Genomic DNA, 23,875 nt, shown 5'->3' on the forward strand with positions numbered 1-23,875 from the left:
CACAAGCGGCGGCACTCGAACACCCCTTCTCATCATCGTCGGAGGCCAGCAGCTCGATTCACAACATGAACGTCGCTTTAGAGTGGCCACTCCATTCGCTTCACAGATGATCGCGCTCGACGACGTGGAACGGCCTATCCAGCAGGAGGCCGGTGGTCCTGGGGCGGTGGCGGCGGCGGCGATGGTGGCTACGGTGGTTATTGTGAATATATCATCTTACATATTCTCGGGGCGATGGATCGCGACATCTGGAGGAACATTCAAAACGGCGGCCCATACAAGAGACAGGGAGAGAGGAAGGGGGAAAGAGCGAGGGATAGAGAAAGGGAGAGCAAGGAGAGAGAGCGGGAGAGAGAGGGGAAAGCGTCGCTCGTTCAGCTTCCAGCGGTGCAACAGCCTCACAGGGATCCGTGCGGCGCATAAATGCGCGTTCACGTACCTGTGTGTGCGTGCGTGTTTGTGAACGCGTGCGTGCGTGACCCGATTTTGTTCAACACGGTTTTAATAACGCACGATCACCCGCGGTACAGACGCTCGCAGATACAACCCGCGGCACGCTCGGCTGATACGGCGGCTCTCGTTAGTTAACCCGATTACATTTCTACAAGCTGCTTAAATAAGTTACGATTAATTGTCTGACACTCAATTACTCGTTGGAATCTGTATTCATCGGATCTCGTTAAAGCAGAAGGAGAGATCTTATTAAGGCCTGCTTACTGGGACTGCGGAGTTGCGAGGCCGGTGAAGGTGTCGCTTGCTCTGGCTTCTCAGGGTTTTTGTGAGCGTCATGAGTAATTAATTTAATTAGCGCTGCTATTTCGTTTTGGGTTTTTAAATCTAATCACCGATTGCGATCGATGTCGAATCACGCGGCCATCATGACAATCATCACGAGCCTCATCGTGCAAAAATACAATGAATAAAATAAAATGAGCAGACAATTCGCCTCCTTCCCATATACATCCCTTGATGTAAAACAACATATATAAAGTATTTTTTTCCAAATCTCATCAGGTTCAAGGAAGCTTTGCTCTGCCGATGAGACTGCGTGTCAAAACCGGTCCAGAGTTTTGCTTACGCTAAACCAATGCTGCTGACAATGATGCACTCCCAGAGGGCCGTGCGGCTGATTGGATATGAAAAAAAGGTGTTTTTTTTATGTGGAGGGACAGATGTGTGGGGAAGGAGGCGTTATCGCCCGTTTTCTGACTTCGCCTCTCAATGACGGGACTCTCTCGATCAGCAGAGAGCCCCGCAGGGTCGGGCACGAGCCCAGACCCGTGAGAGGTGGCGGCGGCCGGGGGGGGGGGGGGAGGCCTTCACGGTTGGATCGACTGGCCGGTTGACGACTGTGAGACCATGACGATGACGACGTCGTCGTCGCTCTCGCTCGCCGACCCTACAGGTCCTCGGACTCGGAGCCGTCTCCGAAGGGGGCGAGCTCCAGGTTGATGCCCAGGCTGAGCTCCCCGCTGGGCCCGCTCCAGCCCTGCGGCGTGCGGTTGAAGGTGGGCCGCGCCGTGAGCCCGTCGGACCCGAGGAAGCCCCCGTCGGAGGACGGCTCCAGGGGCGGCAGCTCCAGCTTGGGCATGTGGAACACGGTGACTTGTGATGCGTTCTCAAAGCCGCCGTACGGCGTGGCCAGCCTGCGTCGCCACGGAGACCGCGCGTCCACCGGACGACGGGAGAAGAGAGACGGTCGGTCGGGGTACACGAGGGGGGCAAAGACGACGGAGGGGTTCCCTCCGGTGCGATTGCACCGCCCGCGCACTCAATGGCCATCCCGTTACCTGTTGAAGCTCTTAAAGCTCGCCTTGTCGGCTGCCGGCCCCGGCTGTGCCATGCTGGGATGGACGGAGGCGAGCAGCTCGGGGTCGTCGCCGATGGCCTGCTCCCAGGGCGAGCGGTAGATGCGCGGCATGGCCGTGATGTTGAACGGCTCCGGCTGCTGCCCGGGCGCCGCGTGGCCTGGGGCACGCGGGAGGAGGAGGCGACGGAGTGAGTGGCGCGGAGCCCGAACCGTCAGGTGCGGTCGAGGGCGCGTTAGCCGCTTGGGGCGCTACGGTAGCGAGATGTAAACTACCTTACCTGGTATACAGGAGGTTGTGAGTTCGATTCTGATCCTGATGCATGTTGGATATTTGGAGTTTGCGTGTCTCTCTCACCGTGGCAACGTGGATTTTTATCCAGGTTTTTTCCCTCTACATTTAGAATAAGCTTCACGCATTTAGAGTATTTGACTGCTATACATTTCTACGTGATGATAAGCTACTTCTTCTTGGTTCTTTCGGTAAAGTCACGTAGAAGGGAAATAATAAAATAATACTAATAAAACATAATAAAATAATTCTCACGACGTTTCGGCCACAACGCAAGCAGCCGTCCTCAGGTGAAGAACATGTCTGTCGGAAAGACAGCGTTTGAATGAAACACCACCAGCTTGGAGCGTATATTTAAGCTGGGTTGGAGGGGGAAGAGCGCCTTGACAAAAGAATTTGCATATAAATAGGAATTTAGCATATTTATGGGAAATGCAGATATGGGATTAGTCATTACTTGTGGAATGCGTAGGAGGTGGGCGGGGGGTTTCAAAGTCATAATATGCCCGTGCATTATGCAGGATTAGCAGCATCAAAGGGAGGGAGTAGGGTTAGCATTAATAAAGGGAAGGAATGTTAATAGTATGGAGCTGCAGCAACTAATATGCTTATAGACTATACATTTTAATATTACACTATGTATTATTCTACCCACCCTACTGTATACCACACTGCTGTATAGTCAATATACAATTACGATCAGTGGCGGCTCCTGCAAAATCTCTCAGGGGGGGCAAATGTCTGGATGATTGATAAGGATAAGGTCCACCCATGCAATGAATAAATTAACAGCTTAAGCATGTAAAGGCAACTTCACTTCTTTAATATTAATGAAAAATAAAGTGACTCTTACAATACATCTTGTTTGTTTATATACTCACTATTAAAACAAACCACTCAAGTTTATTTTATTAAAGATTCCACTAGGTAGCGATAAATTATATTGTTGGATGAAACGTGCTTACGTATGATGACGTTAGCACGTATGATGACGTAAGCACGTATGATGACGTAAGCACGTATGATGACGTAAGCACGTTAGGGCGAGCCCTTCCGGAAGCCATAGATAATGCATTGGAGCGCCCCCGTTCGAAAAAAAACATCTTTCAATGTAAGTCTATGGGACCACTCGGGGCGATTCTCAGCCGGAGTGAAATCGCCCCAAAGGAGGCGGTACTCCACAGAACGTGACATGACGCTGATTGGACTATATCCAGAGGCTGCAGTGACGGCTAGCGTGACTCTGTGGTTGAATGACATTGGTGGTGCGTCGCCCAATCGCCCTAATGAAGAAACCGCCCCTGATTACGATACTATATATTACCTTATACATTGTATTAAACATTACACTTTTATACTATTTATTATTATACAATCTGCTATAAACTATACCATTGACCGTCGCGTGAAAGGTACTAAGAGGAAGCAACGAAATATGTCAATGGGAGAGTGGTGATAGGAGACTTGCAGCGGAGCAAAGAATCCATTCTCTGCGGAGAATAAAAGATATATAGTCAATGCCAGTGAGTGGACTGCGGTCTGAAAGTCACCGTAAACGGGAACACAATCAGTTAAGATCCGAAATGGTTTATTACGTCCTTCCAATGATTGTTGAGCCAGAATCCATCTTCTCGGTTGAAATTGTCTCTGTGTTTGTATATGTGGATCGCCTCATGAACGAATCTCTCATGGTAAACAGATGGCTTGCAGAGAACCTCTGTCTTGGAGAAGTCAATATCATGTGAGCCCACTGAATTGTAACAGTGATCTGCCACGGCTGAGGTGTTTGTCCTACCGTGTTTCAGGTCTGCTTTATGTTCACAGATGCGGTCCGAGACATGTCGTTTGGTTTCTCCAATGTAACTGCTACCACAGAGGCAACTTAGTTTAGAGACGCCAGGGTACTGTATGTCTGGAACCACATCTTTTACAGACGGGACCAGATCACGGATTTTGTGTACTGTGTTGAATCGGACCTGGATCTTGTGTTTAATCAGGATTTTGGAGATCTTTTTTGTGACCCCAGCAATGTAGGGTAAGGTGATGGTTTTGTAAGGCTCCTCAACAGGATCCTTCTTGATGGTTGGAGTGATGGCTTTGAGGATTGTGTAGTCGGAGTAACCATTAGCCTTAAGAGTTTGGCTTACGTGCTTGAGTTCACTGGCAATGTGTTCCTGGTCAGAGATGCATTGGGCTCTATGGTGTAGAGTCTTGATGAGGGAATTCTTCTGGGATGGATGGTGGTGGGAATCCGGTTTTAGGTAAGCATCCGTATGGGTGGCTTTCCTGTAGACAGAGTGGCTCATTGAACCATCAGGTCTCCTTTTAATTAAGACATCCAAAAGGGTAGCTTGCCATCTTTTTCGACTTCCATGGTGAATCTGATGGCTGGGTGTATGGAATTGATGTGGTCGAGGAATTGGTCTAGAGCAGGCCGGCCATGTGGCCAGATGACAAAAGTGTCATCTACGTACCTCTTCCATAAGGTCGGGCGTAGAGTGGCAGTCTGGATGGCGTCAGTCTCAAATTTCTGCATGAAAACGTTGGCTACAACCGGAAATAGGGGGGAGCCCATTGGGGTGCCCTCAGTTTGTTTGTAGAAAATTCCATTCCAGGTGAAGTATGTATTGATTAAGCAGTGTCTCACCAGGAGGGGTAACCCAGTATTCAGTCCTTGATGAACCAAGTCTTCAATAATTGCGATGGTGTCAGGTACAGGAACTTTGGTGAATAAGGAAACCACATCAAAACGGACCGAATCCGTGAACATAAAGCAGACCTGAAACACGGTAGGACGAACACCTCAGCCGTGGCAGATCACTGTTACAATTCAGTGGATTCACATGACATTGACTTCTCCAAGACAGAGGTTCTCTGCAAGCCATCTGACTACCATGAGAGATTCGTTCATGAGGCGATCCACATGTACAAACACAGATACAATTTCAACCGAGAAGATGGATTCTGGCTCAGCAATCATTGGAAGGACGTAATAAACCATTTCGGATCTTAACTGATTGTGTTCCCGTTTACGGTGACTTTCAGACCGCAGTCCACTCACTGGCATTGACTATATATCTTTTATTCTCCGCAGAGAATGGATTCTTTGCTCCGCTGCAAGTCTCCTATCACCACTCTCCCATTGACATATTTCGTTGCTTCCTCTTAGTACCTTTCACGCGACGGTCAATGGTATAGTTTATAGCAGATTGTATAATAATAAATAGTATAAAAGTGTAATGTTTAATACAATGTATAAGGTAATATATAGTATCGTAATTGTATAGTGAATATACAGCAGTGTGGTATACAGTAGGGTGGGTAGAATAATACATAGTGTAATATTACAATGTATAGTCTATAAGCATATTAGTTGCTGCAGCTCCATACTATTAACATTCCTTCCCTTTATTAATGCTAACACTACTCCCTCCCTTTGATGCTGCTAATCCTGCATAATGCACGGGCATATTAGGACTTTGAAACCCCCCGCCCTCCACCTACGCATTCCACAAGTAATGACTAATCCCATATCTACATTTCCCATAAATATGCTAAATTCCTCTTGATATGCAAATTATTTATCAAGGCGATCTTCCCCCTCCAACCCAGCTTAAATATACGCTCCAAGCCTGGTGGTCTTTCATTCAGACGCTGTCTTTCCGACAGACATGTTCTTCACCTGAGGACGGCTGCTTGCGTTGTGGCCGAAACGTCGTGATAATTATTTTATAATGTTTATGTTTATTATTTTATTATTTCCCTTCTATGTGACTTTACCGAAAGAATCAAGAAGATGAATCCCTGCAGTCACGAAAGCTTTAAATCGATAAGCTACTTGGTTGAGCTATCATTTGTGGCCGGATCGCTTCTGAAAATGAGCTACATAGCTCAGTGGGCCTTACCTGGTAAAATACAAAAAATAGTTTAGTTTTAGCTTGTTGCAGACATTCGCGGTTGGAATCTGATGGGCCACCCTGGATGTCACTGTGCTGTCTGTGCATTCACCGCCAAATGCTATGCGCCGCTTCACTCACAGTGGACGTTAGAGATCCCGTGACATCATTCGCTATTGCATATTGTGCGCTGGCGTCACGGTCCATAGTTGCTAAGATTTGTGTTACCCAATTGGGATCGCGCATGGCAACATCGCCCCTACCGCAGACGACGCCTGTGAACCGCAGCAGCAGCGCCTGCCCGTCGCTGTGAGAGCCACGGCGCGAATACTGAATGCGCGCTCCGTTATCCCTCGCGCACACTTGACCGCTCGGTGACGTTGGCCGTTTATAACAACGTCGATGTGACCTTGCATGCGACCTCAACGACCCCAGCCCTGGCCCCGACCTCGCCCGCCCGCCCACTCAGCCGACAGACGCTGGGGCCCGGAGCTCCATCACGGCCTCGGTCATCAGCGTCGTGCTCACGGCTAAATGCAAGGCCGACTGTCAAATGCCAAGTTCCGTGACGGCGTCTCCTCGGTCACTGGAGGACGGGGGCAGAGATCCCGAGATCGTCTCCTGTGACGGCCTCGAGGCGGTGATTCGTTCAGGCGATTTGAGGGCAATAAGTTGCGGCAACGTTGCCTATTCTGAAACGTTTACCTCCCCAATTCTAGATACATTTGACCGGGGGAAGAGGTCACGTGACTACCTGAGGATGTGTATGTACGTTGAACTTCTTCCGTACCGACAATTAGCGTGGTTGGCTACATATGCTGCAAAAGAAGTTCAACATACATACATTCATGCACTGTACGTAGCCAACCATGCTAATTCGTGCTGCTCTGTAGATCAATCACATGGTGGGGGTGAGAGTTTAAGATTGGTTCCTTGAAGGATGCGTCAAATGGGTGGCAAAGGGAAAACCCAAAGCCAGACGGTGGTGATAGAGGTGGTGATGGTGGTGGCGGTGGTGGTGGTAGTGGTGGTGGTAGCAGCGTTGCCGTTGGTGACAGTCGTGGCGGTGGTGGTGACAATGATGGTGGCATTGGTGGTAGCAGTGGTGGCGGAGGTTCAGAGAGCCGTGAGGCGCTGCAAGGATGGGTGGTGGTCGCGGGTTTCTGAGGAGATGGAGTCTGCCTCAATGGCCCGCGATCACAAATCGCTCTTTAACTCCATAAAAAAGTTACTTGCAGCGCCACACCTATTACCATCATTAGGGGAAAGAACGGTGATCCAATATCCGACCCCCAGGAACTGGTTTGCGGATTTGCTGAGCATTTCTGAGGTCCTTGGGGAGGGGAAATCCCTCAGCCTAGAAAACATCGTGGGGATGACCCTGCTGAGGCTGCGGAGCCTCAAATATTGGAAGAAATCGCCCCCTGTGAGTAGCTGGCTGACGTGCCATCTGTTGAGTAAGTACGATCCAGATTCTGAGACCAGGAAAGGCACCGGGCAAAGATGATCTCCCAAGCAAAATGCTGAGGGAGGGTGGCGTTTGTGCACAGACTGCCCTACATGACATCATAACAACAGTCTGGACCACTGGACGGGTTCCGCAGGATTGGAAGGATTCCCTGGTGGTCGCCCTCTTTAAGAAGGGGTCCACACAGACTGTAACAACTACAGGGGTATCTCACTCCTCGGTGTGCCGGGAAAGGTCCTGGCAAGGATTATTCAACATCGCCTTGCTAGGCACGCTGGGGAGAGGCTTGCGGAGTCCAATGCGGTTTCAGGAAAGGGCGGTCCTGCATACATGCCATATTTTCTGTCCGCCTGCTACAGCAGAGGTGTCGGCCCGGGCTCTGGGTTGTTCTTCGTGCTTTCGGAGTCCCTCACCCTCTGCTCACGATCATTAAGGACCTTCATGATGGTGAGCGGGCCCGGGTAAAACTACGTGGCCGGGAGTTGGAGCCATTCCCTGTTCACCTTGGGGTGCGACAGGGATGTCCTCTGGCTCCCACATTATTTAACATCTATTTCGACCACGTAGTTCGTGAAGCCTTCGATGGCTGTACCGGAGGAATTTCCATCTGGTACAGATACAATGGGAGGCTGATCGATGCCCGGGTGCGGTCAAGGGATGGCTCCCTATTGGTCAACCATGTTATGTATGTGGAAGATCTGGTAATTACTGCTGACTCAGAGGAGGAGTTGGAGGAGTTGGAGGAGCTGCTGCTGAACCTGGAGCGTGCCACTTAGAGGTGGGGCCTTACCATCAGCCCCACCAAAACTAAGCACCTGCCCGGGTATTTTGTACCATCGGACATTCCACCCCCACAACTCCCAATTGGTGATGGGTCAGTTGTGGAGAGAGTGGAGAGTTTCCCATACCTGGGCATTGTGCTAATGACCGGCTCCAGTATTACAGCAGAGTCCTTACTCCGAATCAGTCGAGCGGCATTATCTTTTCATCGGTTGCGTGACGCTGTGTGGAAGCTACCTGGTCTGTCGCACCGCACGAAGGTTCAGGTCTTCTCGGCCACAGTCATTCCCTTCCTTCTCTAGGCTTGCCAAACGTGGACCCCCTAATGGAACATCTTTGCTGGTTATAACATATTTAGGCTGGCCTGCCTTCGATTTATCCTGGGTTTAATCAGGTAGGATTATGTGAGGAGCTCACAAGTCCTTTAAAGATCTGGACAAAGTCTCATCGGTGAGCTCCTCCGGCAGGCAATGCTCCGTTGGCTGGGTCATGTAGCCCGCATGCCCAGCCACCGCTTGCCTAAACAGCTTTTGTTCGGCCAGATAGAGGGGGCTAAACGGGCGTGGCACGGGCTAGAGAGGAGATGGAGTGATGTGGTACAGGAGGATGTGGAGCTGAGTGGACTTGCCGATGACTGGTACCAGCGGTGTCAAGATCGGCCTCTGTGGAGGAGGCTCGTGAAGGACGCTACTGGACAGTTGGAGGCAGTCGCCCTCCAACAACAACGGAGGGCGGAGGAGCGGTGCTCACAACAACAAGCGGAGCGCCGGGTGGCGAAAGCACAGCAAGTTGGCACAGTCGGGGGCACAGGTGGTGCATCAGCCAGTCATCTCGGTCAGTCGACCCGTGGCAACTGGGTCTGTTCCTTGACCTCCTGCCAGCAGGCGTTCGACACTTCACGTGGCCTCAACATGCACATCGCCTGGCACAAGCGTCGTGGTGACGTCACCGCCACTTAGTGGCGATTGGCGGTTGTTGTGACGGTGCTGGCAGTGGTAGTGACTGTGGTGATGGTGGCAGTGGTAGCAGCGGTGGTGGTGGCGGTGTAACACCAAGCCCAGCTGGTCGGTTGTCGACTGCGCCCCTTCTATGGGAATCCCGTGGAACGGAGGAAGCGAGGCCGACGCTTCCTCTCCGAGCCTCACCTTACTCTCCGAGCCTCACCTGGGGCGAGGGCGTCCGGGTCGGTGCCGTCCTGGTTGCTCACGGTGCCTCCATCTGTGCCCCCGTTCACGTGGCCCGGGCCCAGCGGCTCTCCCGCCACCAGCTCTCCGTCCTGGCCGTCCACGCAGGCCTGCACGCGGCACGGACGCGGGGGGCGGCACGGCGTAACCACGGCCGCTCTCTCTCACGCCGTGTCCATGAAGCGGGTGGAGGACATCGCCTGTTTATTTTAAACTACATTTTTTTTTCATTTTACCGGGTAAGATCCACTGAGCTATGTAACTCTTTTTCAGAAAGGACCTGGCCACAAATGATCGCCCAACGAAGCGGCTTACGATGTGGAAATATATAGCAGCCAAATACTCTAAACGGAGGACACGAAGAGGGACACGCAAACTACCAAATATACAGCAGGCGTCAGGGTCGGGATCGAACCCACGACCTCTTGCATACCAGGCGAGGCAGTTAACATCTCCTAGCCACCGCTGCACCCAGAGTCGCTCGCAACCGGAGGGGTTTGTGGGTTTTCGCAACGGTTGTCCCTTTGGGCGCGAACCAGCCACATTGTTCCATGGAAGGGGAATCTTCACCGCCGGCTCTGCAGGGCTGTGAGCGGGGGATAAGCGCGGGATGCTTCAACGCTCATCCGAGGTGGGAAATCGCTTTGAAGGAATTGGCCAAACGTCCCAAGCATTGTCCTGCTGAAGGTGAGCATCGAGACTCGGCGACGCTTTCCTGGGTAAATAAAGGCTTGAATGTGCAGACAACATAATCGTTAATATTATATCATCCTACATTCTACACCAACTTAGGTCAGCCGATTGGTTCAGCGGTAGAGCGAGCGGCTCGCAGTGGGAAAGGTGGCGAAGTCCTGGTTGGGGGTTGACTCGGCACGTCACCCCTCCGCGGCGGTCGATAAAATCGGTACCATTTTTACAGGGAAGTCAAACGGCGGTTGCCCTGTGGTCGACCCACCCTAATGATGGGAGCGTGGAATTACCACCACTGGCTCTGCAGGGCTGTCGACTGGAGATGGAACACCGATGACTCTGACGCTCTCAATCGAGCCTGGAACTCACTCCGAGTGGCTCCCCATCGCAGGCGTCGCTGTGCTGGAATTTACGCGCGTGATTCGCACAGCGTCACTCACTTATATATCACGGTAGCCTCCTGGTTATAACTCTCTGTGATTGAACAAGTCCCTCTTACTGAGTCGATGGGCCTACTCTTCCACGCCGGGCCGGCTGTCTCCGAAGACTCGGAGGGTGGGAGCCCCCTTACGTCCCCACGCTTTACCCAACGCTCCGATCGGCTACTCCCTGTGGGCTACACTCGTGTGCCACTCGGCTCCCGCTGGGGCGAGCTGCTCTTGTGCCCACCTCGCTGGCGATCGTCTCGTAGGTGAACTTCTCCACCCTCCTCTGCCTCCGCTGGAACATCTGCGAGCCCCTGTTGGAGTGCAGCGACAGCTCCTCCAGCATGATCTCCTTGGGCACGCTGATCTTCTTGCCCAGGTCCTCATCTGCGTCTAGAGACGGAGATGTCAGAATATCAAAATCAGAATATTTATTTATACTGGAGGAGGAATCCAATGATCTGTAAAGATCTTTTTTTTTTACAGATTTCCAAGTCGGGGAGGGTCAGAACGTTACAACACAGGAGTGCAAAGTATAGGAAAGGTAAACAAATCACTTCCATATATATCAATAAAACTAAACAATGTTGTATCTTACCAGGTGACGCACACTGAGCCATTAGCTTCTTATTCAGAAGCGACCTGGCCACAGATTGGCTTATCGTCACGTGGACATTTATAGCAGCCCAATTTCTCTACAAATGTGTAGGGAAAAACCGGAGGACCTGGAGAAAAATCCACGTGACCACGGGGAGAGAGACACGCAAACTACAAATACACAGCAGGCGTCAGGGTTAGGATCGAACCCCTGGCCTGCTGCGTACCGTGTAGCGCCCTTGATCAGGATCCATGTGAGAAATCCAGGAGGGAGGGGGCCACGGAGGGTGGGAGTCACGGAGGGAGAGGGCCACGGAGGGTGGGAGTCACGGAGGGAGGGGGACACGGAGGGAGGGAAGGGGACACGGAGGGAGGGAGGGGATACCGGGGGAAGGGGGTCACGGAGGGAGAGGTCCCCATCACATCCGCATTGGTGATGCCACGGTGGTGGTGGTTCGACTGGGCCGCGTTTGGAAACACGGAGGCGAAAGGGCGTCACGTTACAAACCCCGATGTGGCTGCAGCAGCTGTTGTGGATTCATCATCGATATCGTCATCCGTCCCTTCGCATAGCGCGGGCACTGCGCAAAGTCGCGGGAGTGGTGAGTCATTGCCGCACACCACGACCTCTGTCTGCAGGCCACTCGAGTGAGTTGAGGAGCGGCGTTTGACGAAACCCGTGGTCAGTGTTTTTAATTGGGCCGTGTTGCATCAATGTCACCACGGCCTCTCTCCGCTGACTCTGGTTGCCCATCGAGTCACCTTGCGTCCCCTTCCTCGTATAATTAAAATATATATAATGTAGGCAAATTCTCATTCTTCACTGAGACTTAGTTCGCATCTTAAATAAATTATTGTTGCAGTTAGTCTGCGGTTAAATGTGTTTTGTTTTCTTTAAAATATTCTGTGCATTTTAAATTGACTCGAATGAACCCAGGTGTATGTATGTTGACCTTTCGCACCGTACGGAGCCAACCGTGGTAATCGGAGGTGCGGGGGAAGGACAACAAACTAAACACGAAAAAAAGCAGTTCTTAACAAATGGGTTTTCAATTTAGACGATGATTTAAAAGTGCATAGTTCCTAATATCGGAAGAGAGAGCGTTCCAGACGGCCGCAAGGAGCGCATCTAAAAGCGCGCGATGCGGTGACCGTCTCTGTTCGACGCTCCGAGAGTCGGAGCCGCTGCGCCCTCTGCCCAGGCGATTATCGCTGTCTCGAGGCGCGTGAATTCTCTTCTCTGCGACGCGAGTTCCACACCACACGCTGGGCAGGCTGCTGTGTCTCACCGAGAGCGTAGCTCATCCGCCGTTTCAATATCGCAGCGGCATGAATGTTCACGCTCCGGATATTGATGCCCCCAATAAGGCGAGGATGAAGGCCGCTGTTCTTATTATGCGGTCACAGTGCACAGTGCGATCCAATCGAGCGGTGAAAGTGCTCGAGTGGTCTCGATGCGGTTTCATCGTTAACGTTGGCTGAGAGGCATCCGCAATAACAGCCTAAACGGAATTATGACCATAATACTTACATGCGCATGTGAGGTCTATTTTTCAGCAATGTTTTTATGTTGTTGTTCCGTGTAAAAATGGCCTATGGGTTCAGTCGAACGCTTCGTGGGCTCCGCACCGCAGTTCACTGGGTTCACGTGACAAATCGCTGCAATATGCACGCGTGGTCGTATCGCCATCTCTCACAGTAAAGTTCATCGTGCCTGTCAGGGTGGTAATGTGGCCCAGAGTGACGTGGCCGAGAGCAGAGGGTCGGCCAAACTTTCAAAGAAGGAGGAGGAGGACCAGGCCAGGGGTTGAACCCAGGCCCCAGAGGCTGCTCACCGTCGCCTTGCAGGCCCCGGGCGATCATCTGCGCCTGTCTCTTCCTCTCCTTGGTGACGCTGTCATCGAACGCGGTGTCCATCCTGCGAGTCGAGGTCGCCTGCCTGCGGACACCGCAACGCACGCACGGAACCGCAACACCTTCGCTGATCTCGCCATGCAGCATCAACCATCATGCGCACTCCGCTCATCCTCGCAGCAGCGTAGGCGGTGGCGGTGCTTGGCTATGGCCATCGGACAAAGGCGGTGGTCACCGCATCGCCCGCGTGCAGATGCGCTTCTGCGGCCGTCTGGAACGCTCTTCCTTCCGAAATTAGGAAGCCGCTGGAGCTGTGCACTTTTACGTCTAGATGGAAAACGAATTTCTTTACAACTGCTGCTTTTTGTGTTTAGTTTGTTGTACAGTGCGAACGAACTTCAACATGCATACAACAAAGACGAAGATCCCCCATATAGCCTGCACAGAACCGCTGGGGTAAGTGCTGTTAGAGCACGCACCTATTCAGGCGTCTTTGTGAGACCGGCGTAATAACAGAATCATCCTAATCTTTATTTATCCTGGAGAAATACGATGAGCTATGAAGCTCTTTTCACAGATCTCCAGTAGGGGTGGGTCAGAAAGTTACAACTGCAAACAATACAACATGATAGGCGTGCAGAGTATAGGAATCGAAAGCAAATATCTAAAAATAAATACGTAAAATATATAAAGTATATAAGTTTAAATTGCATAAGTAACACCGACTCCCAAGCTTTGGAGCAAGAATAGTCCCAGACCACACCAAGACCACAACACACAGTCCCTCAATACAATGGCACATTCAAATTGTACTATCGATACACGGCCAAGGATGAAAGTTACAAATCACATTGGCAAATGCAGTTTGCTGTATATCCACCACTAATCGTCCGCTTCAGGATGTTTTTGGAAGGGACATTGTTGTCAATCGAGGCAGGAAACAAGGTCGTTCTGTCACCTATTCCTATTCTTGGGATAGTTAACAGGCAATTCGATGGACGCCTTGGGTTTCTTTGGATTGATACTATGGGGTTGATGAATTAGCGAAGTAGAGCGCAGATTCGCCAATGAGTAGTGTATGGATGAACAGGGCCCAACCCCTCCCCCACTGCTCATCACAGTTTGTTCGCGGCTCGGGTGACATTTACAATAGGCAGTGGGAAAAAACCCCTCGTGCCGTGAAGACTCGGCTCGGGTGGGCCAGTGAGGGTGCCACAGTGGCCAGGAGATGTTAACTACCTCGCCTGGTAAACAGGAGGTCGTGTGGTATGCAGAAGGTCGTGTGGTATACAGGAGGTCGTGTGGTATACAGGAGGTCGTGTGGTATACAGGAGGTCGTGTGGTATACAGGAGGTCGTGTGGTATGCAGGAGGTCGTGTGTTCGACCCTGACGCCTGCTGCTGCTGTGTATTTGCAGTGTGCATGTGCCGCGACACATTTCCACATTGTAAGCCGCTTCGTTGGACGGCCATTTGTGGCCAGGTCGCTTCTGAAAAAGATAATTAATTTATTAAATAAGACAGGAAACAGGTCACTATGGAATGTCTTGGTGGCAACAAAATGTGCAGCAGTTAAATTGTATTCTCCCCGTGGTGGTGCGGACTTGTCTTCGGGACCTCCTGTTTTTCCTTCCACATTGAGAATCATCACGCGTTTAGAGGATTTGGGCTGCTATAAATGCCGTCATTCGCGGCCAAGTCGCTTCTGAAAAACAGCTCTAGCTCAGTGGGCCATTACCTGATTAAAAAAAAAGTGTTAATAATAATCATGTGTCACGACTAACGACAGTGCTTCTCAGTGTCGTGTTTGTGGCCAATATTGGGCCGGCCAAGGCGGCCATGGCTCATTCCCTGTACAGAGTGCGAGCAAGATGGCCGCCTGAGGCGCGCGCTCCCAGCGGCTGGCCGCTTGTGGTGGGCAAGAGGCGCGAGCAGAGGGAGCCGACACTGACTCACTCATAACATCATACACTCACTCATCATACACTCACACATCATACACTCACTCATAGCATCATACACTCACTCATAACATCATACACTCACTCATCATACACTCACACATCATACACTCACTCATAGCATCATACACTCACTCATAACATCATACACTCACTCATCATACACTCACACATCATACACTCACTCATAGCATCATACACTCACTCATCATACACTCACACATCATACACTCACTCATAGCATCATACACTCACTCATAACATCATACACTCACTCATCATACACTCACACATCATACACTCACTCATAACATCATACACTCACTCATCATACACTCACACATCATACACTCACTCATAACATCATACACTCACTCATCATACACTCACTCACTCACACATTATACACTCACTCACTCACACATCATATACTCACTCATCATACACTCACTCATCATACACTCACTCACTCACACATCATACACTCACTCATCATACACTCACTCACACATTATACACTCACTCACTCACACATCATATACTCACTCATCATACACTCACTCATAGCATCATACACTCACTCATAACATCATACACTCACTCATCATACACTCACACATCATACACTCACTCATAGCATCATACACTCACTCATAACATCATACACTCACTCATCATACACTCACACATCATACACTCACTCATAACATCATACACTCACTCATCATACACTCACTCACTCACACATCATACACTCACTCATAACATCATACACTCACTCATCATACACTCACTCACTCACACATCATATACTCACTCATCATACACTCACTCATCATACACTCACTCACTCACACATCATACACTCACTCATCATACACTCACTCACACATTATACACTCACTCACTCACACATCATATACTCACTCATCATACACTCACTCATCATACACTCACTCACTCACACATCATACACTCACTCATCATACACTCACTCACTCACACATTATACACTCACTCACTCACACATCATATACTCACTCATCATACACTCACTCATCATACACTCACTCACTCACACATCATACACTCACTCACACATCATACACTCACTCACACTACCACTGACTCACTCACACATCATACACTCACTCACATCATACACTCACTCACACTACCACTGACTCACTCACACATCATACACTCACTCACTCATCATACACTCACTCACACATCATACACTCACTCATCATACACTCACTCACACATCATACACTCACTCATCATACACTCACTCACACATCATACACTCACTCATCATACACTCACTCACTCACACATCATACACTCACTCATCATACACTCACTCATCATACACTCACTCACTCACACATCATATACTCACTCATCATACACTCACTCATCATACACTCACTCACTCACACATCATACACTCACTCATCATACACTCACTCACACATTATACACTCACTCACTCACACATCATATACTCACTCATCATACACTCACTCATCATACACTCACTCACTCACACATCATACACTCACTCATCATACACTCACTCACTCACACATTATACACTCACTCACTCACACATCATATACTCACTCATCATACACTCACTCATCATACACTCACTCACTCACACATCATACACTCACTCACACATCATACACTCACTCACACTACCACTGACTCACTCACACATCATACACTCACTCACATCATACACTCACTCACACTACCACTGACTCACTCACACATCATACACTCACTCACTCATCATACACTCACTCACACATCATACACTCACTCATCATACACTCACTCACACATCATACACTCACTCATCATACACTCACTCACACATCATACACTCACTCATCATACACTCACTCACACATCATACACTCACTCATCATACACTCACTCACACATTATACACTCACTCACTCACACATCATATACTCACTCATCATACACTCACTCATCATACACTCACTCACACATCATACACTCACTCATCATACACTCACTCACACATCATACACTCACTCATACACTCACTCAATCACATCATACACTCACTCATCATACACTCACTCACACATCATACACTCACTCATCATACACTCACTCACACATCATACACTCACTCATCATACACTCACTCATCATACACTCACTCACACATCATACACTCACTCACACATCATACACTCACTCACACTACCACTGACTCACTCACACATCATACACTCACTCACATCATACACTCACTCACACTACCACTGACTCACTCACACATCATACACTCACTCACTCATCATACACTCACTCACACATCATACACTCACTCATCATACACTCACTCACACATCATACACTCACTCATCATACACTCACTCACACATCATACACTCACTCATCATACACTCACTCATCATACACTCACTAACATCATACACTCACTCATCATACACTCACTCACTCACTCATCATACACTCACTCACACATCATACACTCACTCATCATACACTCACTCACTCACACATCATACACTCACTCATCATACACTCACTCACACATCATACACTCACTCATCATACACTCACTCACTCACACATCATACACTCACTCATCATACACTCACTCACTCACACATCATACACTCACTCACACATCATACACTCACTCACACATCATACACTCACTCATCATACACTCACTTACACATCATACACTCACTCACATCATACACTCACTCATCATACACTCACTCACACATCATACACTCACTCACACATCATACACTCACTCATCATACACTCACTCACATCATACACTCACTCACACTACCACTGACTCACTCACACATCATACACTCACTCACATCATACACTCACTCACACTACCACTGACTCACTCACACATCATACACTCACTCACACTACCACTGACTCACTCACACATCATACACTGGAAGTGTCATGCTGCCAGCTATGGCTGCAAGTTTGGTCGTACGTGTTATGTATTCGTTTATTGTTAATTTTTAATCACAGTTCCTATGATTACTGTTATTGCATTGTTTTTATAGCTTTATTTTGGTGAAACATATGGTTAATCTAAATTGTCTGATGGTTATTGTTGACTTGCACCACATTGAGATTTTTGCACGCAGCATTTTAATGCGTTTTTTAAAATATATTTGCTGGTTTATTCCAGGATGTTTCTGTTACACGTCGTCGCTTTAAGATGTTCTGTGTTCATATTTTGTTTGTTGCGGTTGCACCCGACTTAAGAGCCGCATGGCTCACAGGGCTATACTTAATACATGAACTTGAACTTGGCTCTCTCTGTCTCGCAGCTCGGCACAAAAGACAGAGGTGGATAGCGGAGGGCATGCAGAAAAGCAGACTAAACTAAACTATTTTTTATTTTACTAGGTAAGGCCCCCTGAGCTATATAGCTCTTTCTCAGATAAGACCTGGCCACAGAAGATAGCTCAACGAAGTGGCTTATAATGTGGAAATGTGTAAGCATTCAAGGAGGCCGCATTTGTTGCGCTGCGCGACAGCCTCGTGAATGCACCCCACCGTCGATACCACAATTTCTCCTTGCCATTTATGTTGGATACGGATGCCAATGATTCCAGGATCGGCGCCGTATTGTCGCAGGTGGAGAACGCGGTGGAGAGCGTAGTCACTTACATTAGTTTGGTACTGTCCCCCGCAGAGCAGCGCTATTGTGTTACACGCCACGAGTTATTGGCTATCGTGCACTTTGTACAGCAGTACTGTCCATACCTCTATGGTAGGAAGTTCATGGTACGCACAGATCACGCGGCTTTGCAATATGCGCTACGAGTTGACCAGCTGTTCGCACAACTCTCGCGATGGTTTGAAATTCTGCAAGATTATTCGTTCGTAGTCACCTATAGGAAAGGGTTGCGCCACTGTAATGCGGACGCTCTGTCACGGTTATCGCCGAAGAGCCAGTGCGCATGTTTGATGGGCACCGGCCATTGTAAGCAGGTGGATGCGGGGGAGCCGGGCACCTTTGTAACGTCGGTGGATGCTCCGCCACCCGTAACGGGGGTGGCACGCGATAATACTATTGGGCTTACACATGAGGAATGGGGGCACCTACAGGCGAAGGACGCCTCCTTACTGAAAATACGGCGCCGAGTTGGTACGCCAAGCAACAGGAAAGGTCCAGGAGGTATGTCCCCCGTGGTCCTCCGAGATGGGCTACTAATGCGCTGGGATACGGAGGTACAGCGGTACTGTATCGTGGTGCCAGCTGCTCTGTGGGGTAGGGTAACGAGAGCTGCCCATGTACGAGTGATGCACCTAGGGGTGCAGAAAACGTTGTCTACGTTGAAGCGCGACTTCTTTTGGCCTGGGATCTTGGAAGACGTCCACAATGTGCTTGCCGGAAGCCCCCGCCGAGGCTGAACCGACCACCACTGCAATTTATTGAGATGTCCCATGGAAACGAGCTCGTTGCCCTCGACATCCTCGGGCCATTCCCCACCACTCCGAGGGGAAACACATTCTTGCTGGTAGGGGTAGAGTACCTGTCGCGGTGGCCGGTGGCATGGCCCCTGCGGGATCAGTCGGCGGCGTCCATTACGGATGCGTTCCTGCATGGTTATGTATTGGATAAAGGGGCTCCGGAACGTCTCCTCATGGACCAGGGTCGAAATTTTCTTCAAAATTGTTACAAGAGGTATGTGATTTGTTAGGGACAAAGATAATTGGAACTTTGCCCTACCATCCCCAGACTGACAGAATTGGTAGAGCGTTTACATAGGACCCTTACGTCCATGTTGCGCCAACAAGTTAACGAGGCACAGTCCGATTGGGACCGACACGTTCCGGGTGTTCTTGCGGCCTATAGGATGGCCCCTCATGCCTCTACCGGGTGGTTCTCCCCGCTTGTTTTTATGTACGGGAGGGGATGCGACCCCCCCATGGAAGCCCAGTTAAATATTGAGCCCAGCAAGTAGAGAGCCATTGTGCTGGAACTTATGAGCCTCACCCTTAAGCGGTTCCGGTGGAACCTGGTCCCACAGAACCCTGGTCCCGTGGAACATGGTCCCGTGGAACCTGCTCCCGCGTGCATGGTGCAGCTTTACCAGAGGCTATGCTCATTCACCTTCATCGGCGGAAACGTTTGTCGGTGGGTGACAAGAGACCATCGCCCCCACAGGGTCACATTGGCTGTTGGGAACCACGGACGCGATGTCCCCGTGCACTCCACGGTGTCCTCTTGCCTTCCATCGCATCATCGTGTTCATATCTCATCATTGTGTTCATATCGTAAGCGTAAGATATTTGTCCGCAATGTGTTCATTCACGATCATTGTGCGATCCCTGGATGAAGAGCGCTCCTCTATAAGTCCGAATTGCTGTTGTTGTTGTCGTCCTTTCAGGGGTTGTGTCACAGAGTGGAGGACGCTGGGGTGGCGTGTTGCTCCCCCTTGGACCGGTTTGGTGGCGAGTGAAGATTCGATTCCCCTGCACGCGTTCTGCCTGGGTGTACATAATCTCTGGCAGGAAATGCTACTCGACAAGACCCATGAGGCTGCTTGAGGGATGACGATTCATTATTCAACCGTGGCGATTTAAGAGACGTTAAATTTCCTTCCTGTCGTGTTTAGATCACATTTATTAACTTGGCACACGGTAAATTGTTACATAGTGGAGATATATTTGTAGTCAAAAAAGTTGTGAGATAATGTTTTCGTAACAAAGTAAAAGAGTCTCCCTTGAGCAATGGTCTGAGTCTCAGATCCGTTGCTGGCCCTGAGCAAGTGGTGGACACTCCACATTACTAGAGCAGTGCCCAGTCTACCCTCTTCCTAATCAGCACCAGTATTGTTGGCTTTCCACCACCACATGGTGGAAACTCCACGTTACTCTGGAAGGATCTTGTTGACCGTCAATGAACGCTGCTAACACCACCGACTTTCCTGGGATTGGCGAGAAGCTCGCGTTACTATGACAGGGCCAAGTGCATCCTCGTGTCATGCCACCACTGCGGTGAAGTTACTCCCCAACCTTGGAGAGACTGATGATGGTGATGACAGAGATGACAGCGATGATGGCCATGACGGTGACAGTGATGATGGTGATGATGATAATGATGATGATGACTAATGCATATGACAATGTTGTTCAGGTTGATCAGAATGATAATGAATTGACCCTGGCCGGGAATTAAACTCGAGGGTCTCGTATGACCTCGGCTTGCTGAGCCCAACTGGGCCGCATCTCAATCTGACTCGACTCGGTATCCTGCACACACACTGCGCGGAGTCTTCGTACACTCCGTGTCTCGTCGCGTGATGGAACCAGTCGTGTAGACCACACACACACACACTCACTCTCTCTCTCTGGCTACTGTGTTGTGGCCTGCCTGCAACGTCACCGACACAGCTGCGCTAGCGAGAAAATAACTCCAGTGTTTTAGGAGTCCATGAAAACTCACTCACACTCACTCACATTGGAGTCCATGAACACTGACTCACACACACACTCACTCACATAGGAGTCCATGAACACTCACTCACTCACACACTCACTCACTTATACACTCACTCACGCACTGACTCACTCACTGACTGACTCACTCACTCACTGACTCACTCACTCACTGACTCACTCACTCACTCACACACTCACTGACTCACTCACTCACTGACTCACTCACTCACTGACTCACTCACACACTCACACACTCACTGACTCACTCACTCACTGACTCACTCACTCACGCGCTCTGCGACACGACCCGGCGGGTGCGTGTTGCCCGCGCGTTGCAGAGGTTCGCGGTTTGAATCGGGCAGGCCGCCCCGATTAATACGTGTGGGTGTATTAACCGTCGTTAAGGCTACGCCTCGTCGTCGTCTGCTTCGATCACGGCGGATGTCACAGACGCAGTGAGGTCATTCGCAAAAGTCGGCCTTCTGTGTGCCGGCAGGCGTTAGGGGGTGCCAATTTCGTTTTCCGGATTTAAAAAACGACACCGCAATGTACACACATTACACGAGAGGAGGCGATCATTGCTCGCCGACTGTGAAACAATCGGCAGGACCCTCCTGCAAACGACTCGTGAGACTCAATGAGACTCTCCTGGGCAACTTAATAAATGTTCGAACAACAACAACAACACCACAACAACCATCGCATGATTTTACAGGGGGTAAGTGAAACGCATTGCACATAGTCCGCACACGAGGACGGATCGCAGCGTTTCTCCTTCTCGCATGACAACTCGGGGGCAGCTGGAGGGCAGCCGGAGACAGTTATGGAGGGGGGGGCAGCTGGTGGGGGCAGCTGGGGGCAGTTAAGGGGGGCAGCTAGGGGGGTATCGAAGGGGGGCAGCTGTGGGGCAGCCGGGGGCATCAGGGGGGGGGGCAGCTAGGGGGGTATCGAGGGGGGGCAGCTTATGGGGGCAGCTGGGGACAGTTAAGGGGGGCAGCTAGGGGGTATCTAGCGAGGGCAGCTTGTGGGGGCAGTTAAGGGGGGACAGCTGGGGAAGTTTGGGGGGCAGCTAGGAGGGGCAGCTGTGAGGCAGCTGAGGGCAGTTAGGGGAGGGGGGCAGCCAGGCGGCACCCAGGGGCAGCTAGGGGGGAGCAGCCGGGGCAGCTAGAGGAGGGGGCAGCTGTGGGGCAGCCCAGGGGTGTCAGCTTGAGCGATGCCGTCCGAGTGGAGTTCGTGGTCACTTCAGAACTCATTCACACGACTGACCTGTGTGCACGGGGGGTTGGTGCACGGGGGGTTAGCGCATGAGGTGTTCGTGCAAGCGTGTTAGAGATGCGGCGTTGGTTCTGAGCGCGCGGTACCTGGAGCGGTGTGGCGGGGCGCTCTTGCTGGTGCCGGGAGACGGACGCGAGTGGCGGGGAGAGGTGGTGCCGTGCTGCCAGCGAGTGCGGAGTGGGGAGTGTGGAGTGAGTGAGTGCCCTTGGGCTGTGGGCGGCCAGGGACAAGCACAGACGACCCTACCCCACCCCCCACACACATAGCCACACAGCCAGATACACACACACACAGCCAGATACACACACACACAGCCAGATACACGCACAAACATAGCCACACAGCTAGACACACACAACAACAACCGCCATTCGCCACTAAGTGGCGGTGACGTCACCACAACGCTTGTGCCAGGCCATGTGCACCTTGAGGCCACGTGAAGTGTCGAACGCCCGCTGGCCGGAGGTCACGGGGCAGACCCAGGTGCCACGGGTCGACTGACTGAGACGACTGGCTGATGCACCACCTGTGCCCCCTACTGTGCCACTTTGCTGTGCTTTATCCACCCGGCGCTCCGCTCGTTGTTGTGAGCGTCGCTCCTCCGCCCTCCGTTGTTGTTGGAGGACGACTACCTCCAACTGCTCAGTGGCGTCCTTCACGAGCCTCCTCCACAGAGGCCGATCTTGACACCGCTGCTACCAGTCATCGGCAAGTCCACTAAGCTCCACATCCTCCTGTACCACTTCACTCCATCTCTTCTCTAGCCCATGCCGCGTCCGTTTAGCCCCCTCAATCCGGCCGAACAAAAGCTGTTTAGGCATGCGGTGGCTGGGCATGCGGGCTACATGACCCAGCCAACGCAGCCTTGCCTGCCGCAGGAGCTCACCGATGGGACTTTTCCCAGATCTTTCAAGGATTTGTTAGCTCCTCACACAATCCAGCCTGGTTAAACCCAGGATGGATCGTAGGCAGGCCAGCCTAAATGTTTCTAACCGGCGAAGATGTTCCATTAGTGGAGTCCACGTTTTGCAAGCGTAGAGAAGGGAGGGAATGACCCTGGCCGAGAAGACCTGAAGCTTCGTGCGGATCGATAGACCAGGTAGCTTCCACACAGCGTCACGCAAACCGATGAAA

At 50.7% G+C, this 23,875-nt stretch overlaps 1 protein-coding gene across 1 annotated transcript; it reads right to left on the minus strand.

The window, feature by feature from the left end:
- Positions 1-646: 646 nt before the first annotated feature.
- On the minus strand, positions 647-22,975 carry LOC133354449 (myozenin-2-like). The gene is made up of 6 exons (XM_061571276.1): positions 22,828-22,975; positions 12,975-13,078; positions 10,787-10,935; positions 9,408-9,537; positions 1,791-1,968; positions 647-1,646 (listed from the first exon to the last, which is right to left on the minus strand). The coding sequence occupies exons 2-6, from the start codon at positions 13,054-13,056 to the stop codon at positions 1,400-1,402; spliced, it is 786 nt and encodes a 261-aa protein (XP_061427260.1). The 5' UTR covers positions 13,057-13,078; positions 22,828-22,975; the 3' UTR covers positions 647-1,399.
- Positions 22,976-23,875: the final 900 nt, after the last annotated feature.

Source organism: Lethenteron reissneri, chromosome 47 (genome assembly GCF_015708825.2).
Source record: "Lethenteron reissneri isolate LAM-NWPU_2019-01 chromosome 47, ASM1570882v1, whole genome shotgun sequence".
NCBI classification, from domain to species: Eukaryota; Metazoa; Chordata; class Hyperoartia; order Petromyzontiformes; family Petromyzontidae; genus Lethenteron; species Lethenteron reissneri.

Excerpts from the sequence above, each read along its gene's own strand:
- LOC133354449 (XM_061571276.1), bottom strand. The coding sequence starts at position 13,056 with ATGGACACCGCGTTCGATGACAGCGTCACCAAGGAGAGGAAGAGACAG. Across the intron at positions 1,969-9,407 it reads CCCGGACGCCCTCGCCCCAG|GCCACGCGGCGCCCGGGCAG; the intron begins GTGAGGCTCGGA and ends CGCGTGCCCCAG. Across the intron at positions 1,647-1,790 it reads AGCTTTAAGAGCTTCAACAG|GCTGGCCACGCCGTACGGCG; the intron begins GTAACGGGATGG and ends GTGGCGACGCAG.